Source organism: Tyto alba, unplaced genomic scaffold, assembly GCF_018691265.1.
Source record: "Tyto alba isolate M040663 unplaced genomic scaffold, T.alba_DEE_v4.0 Super-Scaffold_1000006, whole genome shotgun sequence".
In the NCBI taxonomy this organism is placed as follows: Eukaryota; Metazoa; Chordata; class Aves; order Strigiformes; family Tytonidae; genus Tyto; species Tyto alba.
The window spans coordinates 34,236,422-34,241,201 of NW_024881272.1; the positions used below are offsets into that span (position 1 = coordinate 34,236,422).

The window sequence follows — 4,780 nt, forward strand, 5'->3', positions numbered from 1 at the left end:
GGTTACAAGAGCACACGAGGAACGATGCCACCATCTCTCCCAGCACACACAAACCCACCAGAGCCGGGTTATGAGGAAGTGGATCCGAATACAAGGTTTAGAAAGTAAAGTTCATTTCCAAGTGGAATGCAGACACTGTTTTGTAACGATTAATGAGCGTCCCCAAGCAATATGGTATTTTTCACTCTGTTACTAACTATAGTCATTCTCTACATAGCTCCCTGGAAGATTGTCAAGATAGCGCCCCATGATTTAGATTTGTATAGAACTTTTACTAGCCAACATCTTGCCAGCCATCGGTTCAATTAAAATAAATTTCCCTTCTTATAAGAATGACAGATTACACTCGCAGATCAGACTTGTTCAGTTTATATGGAAACAAATACAATTATACAGTTTAGCAATACAGTTTTAGTTTACAATACAATAGATCTAGCACACCCAGAACATCCATTATTTACACAGCGTGAAAGGCAGCCACAGCAGGCATCACTGGCTCCCAGTCTGCTCTAAGCTGGGACTTGGGGTGCGGGGGCCCCCACACCACCACCCTGCATCTCCAGGAGCACCTGAGCATCTCCACTGCCCACGCAGCCCGTGGGACCTCCTCTCGTGGCCACCGAAGGCAGCGTGGGGCATCTGCCAGTGATTCTCCCAGCTGCAGGAGGGACTGAGCCCGTTTCGTTCCCATCAGTCGTTCCTTGTGCTCTGCTGGACCCCGGTCCCCAGTTTGCTCCGGGAAAACACCGCAGTGATAATGACACGTTACAGAACATCTTGGCTGTGTGAAAAATTGCAGATACACGCTGCCCTGCCTTTGCACAGGCATCTCCATGAAGGCAGTGGGAGTTGCAGAGACATTATTAGGCCTCATGACATTTTAAAAAGGCTTAAATATAAAACGTCTTATAGGGGTTTCAAAGGCTGGAACGGAACTGAAAGTCTTTGCAATAATAATTGCCAGATGCTAAAAACGACCCACAGAGAAGCATTGCATAATTGCTTGGAAATGAAAGAACAGAGAGATCAAAGTCCATGCGCAAAGTTAGAGAGGAAAAAGCCCGAGTTATATTCAAGCAAAGCCATTAAGGCTGTTTCTCCAGCTGCCCTCAGCTTGACTCACCCCTGACTGCAAGAGAGGCGAGGGTTACACGCAGCAGTGGCAGAGAGGACTACACCAGTCAGCACCACAGGTCCAGAGCAGGAAGCTCGTGGGGTGTCACCTCTAGCAAGAAAAATCAGGTGTAGAGCCTTTGTATCAGCTTGGCAAATCCACACTTTACTTTGGCAAGCAAGCGTAACACTTCAGTCAGCACCGAACAGTCATGCAGAACTCGCTTGGGATCCTGAAATCATGAGTGAGTTTTTCTGCTGAATCAGAGGGTATGAGGGCTCCAGCTGTAACTGGGGCAAACTCCCACGGCACGCAGGGAGCCAACTGACCCCTCCTGTTGGTGTGGGAACAGCCCGAGGAGACTAGAAAAGCAGCTCACGGACAGATGTAGGAGACAACGGAGCATCGGGAGCCAGCGTTGATTGTAAAAGTGGTTCAAATATGTGAGAGACCAACATGGATACAAACCTCAGGGCTTTGTGTATTAGTCTGCAACACATGAACAAATAATGGCTGAGAGAACAGGCCCTTCTCTAGCACCTTGTGTAGAAAACCAGCAGTTATTAATAGACAGGAATGCTTTCAAACTAAGAAAGGGTGTGTACTTTCCAGCATCTCCTGTTCGGTATTTCGTTCATCTTCAACAATAAAATTGTTTCACTAGAAAAGTGCTATAAAAAGAAGCAATTTCTCCCTCCTTTGTCTCTTGCGTCAAGACTGTTGCTGTGTAAAAAGCAAATCTACAGTGAAGTACTGAAGTCCTTACAGTCTTCTGCTTGGACTAACACGTACACAGAGTAGGAGATCTACGGCAAAGCCCGACAGTGAATACTTGCACTTATTGTCTTGAAATCTTTCCCAACCATGCACTGCAGATGAGGCTTATCGTGCTTGTCTCTTATTAACAACAGCCAAAGAAAAGAGCAGGGAGAGGGAGACGAGGTACATGCCTCTAGTCCTTTGATTTGTGGGAAGTGTCCACTAAAAGTTTCCATCGGATAGGAGTTTGAACCAACTTATCATGTCTCAATTAAAACCTGGGTAACTTGGATGAAACAAGAGCGGGGGAAAAAGGTGGCTAAGAGAACTCTAGGGAGATTGCAAAGGTAGCTTCAGCCACATGCAAAGCCACACTGACAGCTGGGAAAGGAAAGGCAAATTGCCAAGATAACCAGCTACTACATCAACCGGTACTTAAAACTGCCTAATTACCTTCATGAAGGAGGCAGCTCTTGCTTAAGGACACCAGGAATCACCCCTGGATTTGGAGCCAGAGGATGTGCAACCTCTTACCTCGGCAAACAGGGGAAGTCAGAGTAAAGTGGGGAAAAAAAAAAAAAAAAAAAGGCAAACAGCCTGGTTATATGCAGGAATAGCTGTAATCACTCACAGAACTGCAGAAGTCTCGGGAATTGCACAGCACACAGGAAAACTTAATTTCTACCATGGAAGAAGTGCGTCTTTGGTAGGCAAGCCAATCCGTCTGCCAAAAATGTAAGCATCCGGAGCCACATACATGTTGATTTGCAGTGCAAATGCCTAGCTTTGTTAAAAGATTTGCTCTGGTCAACAGATTCCTGAAAACAATTTTTGAAGTACACACATTATAGACACCATGATTTCTGTCAAGCTAATAGGCTGGAAGTACTTAAAAACTAGCATGTACTCACAGGAATAGAGATGTTTGTTTCTGACTGACATTATTATCTTCTGTAAACTTCCTGCATTAAAAACTTCTAGTCACATGTAATTGCTAACATCGAACATTTATTGTTTTAAAAAAATAAACATGCAGAAAGCCATCCTCTTAAAAACCAACACATAAAATAATCCAGCAGAAATTTTAGAGAAAAGCAATAGCGCTATAAGGCATAGATTTGACTGAGACCTCCAGCAGAAATGCATTTTCTGTGGGAGTCCATGCTCCAATTACACCATGCAGTGGTGCGAGTCCAGCCAAAGTCCATCACATAACAGAGCACTTGCCTTGCAGCTTATCTTTCTTTTTCTGCTGCTTGGATTTCTTTCCATCCACCTGGAGACTGACAGTTCTCCTCTTCTCCAGATTCAAGAGCTCCTGGAAGAGCTCCTGCACATTGTAGTTCATTTTGGCCGATGTCTCCATAAAGGAGCATTTCCACTTGCTGGCTAACGCTTGCCCCTCGCTGGCATCCAGCTCCCTCTGGGTCTCGTCACTTTTGTTACCCACCAACATTATCGGGATTTTCTGGATGTCCCCTTTAATCTGACAAATCTGTTCAAAGATGGGCTGAAGATCTTCCATGGACTGCCTGCTGGTGACAGAGTACACCAAGATGAAAGCATGCCCTTTGGATATAGACAGCCTCTGCATAGCAGGGAACTGATGGCTTCCCGTGGTGTCTGTAATCTGAAGGGTGCAGATGCTCTTATCGCAGCTGATTACCTGCCGGTACGTATCTTCGATTGTGGGGATATAGGTTTCCCTGAAAGTTCCCCTTACAAAACGAAGGACCAAGGAGCTTTTGCCAACCCCTGCTGCTCCAAACACAACCACCCTATAATCATTGCTTTGTTCAGGCATGTTTGCTGTGCTGCAACAGAAGTGAAGATTTTAACTGAAAAAGCCAGAGTTCTTCAAGTTTACACACCCCTATACAGAGGTGGCCTGCGGAGAAGGGAGAGGGAGGGAGCAAAAGGGAGAGGGAGGGAGCAAAACAGAAAGAGGAGCAGAGGGAAAGAAAGAAAAAGAAATCGTTCACACCACCTCGGTAATTTTACGGTACGTTACTGAAATAATAACTCACTTCCCTCCCATCTTTTCTTCTTGCGTTAAAGAGAAATAAACCACTATTCCCCCCCCCCCCCCCCCCTCCGGCATACATCCCATGCACGCTTAACGTTATGAGAACTGAAAACGAATTCACCTGTAGCCATCAGCTCCACCGCCCAGCCGAACGAGTCTACGATCGCCCAGCAGCAGCGGGGAAGCCGTGGCACCTCCGTGCCTGCCCCCGCCTCCTTCCTCCTCCTTCCTCCTCCTCCTCCTCCTCCTCCCCCCGGCCTGCGGGGGGCTCCCCCGCTCCCGCTCGGCCCCGGCGGGCAGGCAGGGCTCCCGGGGCTCCCGCCTTTCTCTCCCTTCCTCTCCGCTCCATCCACCCCCCGGCCGCGCCAGGAGCCGGGCGCTGCCGCGTCCCTGAGGAGGGATGGCCGCTACCGCAGCGGGCTGCGCCAGCGCCCCGGACCCGCCTACTCCCCTCCGCCTCAAAACCCCCCCATAAAAATCCAACCTTCCCCCTCAAAAGCTTGATTAAAAAAAAAAAAAAAAAAAAAAAAAAAAAGGCAGTAGATAGTCAACACAGCCAGCCGAATCTGGTAATGAGAGCTGCGGGAGCCAAGTTTCTGGTGCTCCGTCCCTCCAACTCCGCGCAGAAATAAACGCGAGCCGCTTTTCCCACCATCGCACCTCTTTTAGCCCCCACCCTGCGCCGCAGACCCTCAGGGTCTTCCCAGCTCACATTTAAGGCTGATTTTGCTTCAACGTTTAAAAATTGGGGTCAGCTTTCCAGCCCTGCTGCTATTAAAGGCGGCGGGGATGACGTGCGGTACTCCCGCAGCCCTCCCTCCAGAGAAGCCACCCAACCTTTCAGGCTGCGGCTGCCCGAGGTCCGCTATTTCGATTTGGCT

The 4,780-nt window shown here is 48.2% G+C and overlaps 1 protein-coding gene across 2 annotated transcripts; it reads right to left on the reverse strand.

Moving 5' to 3' along the window:
* Positions 1 to 353: 353 nt before the first annotated feature.
* Positions 354 to 4,780, reverse strand: DIRAS3 (DIRAS family GTPase 3). 2 transcript variants are annotated; one of them, XM_033007189.2, is made up of 2 exons: positions 4,560 to 4,780; positions 354 to 3,761 (listed from the first exon to the last, which is right to left on the reverse strand). In XM_033007189.2, exon 2 carries the CDS (start codon positions 3,675 to 3,677, stop codon positions 3,081 to 3,083), a length of 597 nt encoding a protein of 198 aa, XP_032863080.1. In that variant the 5' UTR covers positions 3,678 to 3,761; positions 4,560 to 4,780; the 3' UTR covers positions 354 to 3,080. The 2 variants fall into 2 exon arrangements, with proteins under 2 accessions (XP_032863080.1, XP_032863078.1); XM_033007187.2 differs by lacking the exon at positions 4,560 to 4,780 and adding an exon at positions 4,021 to 4,110.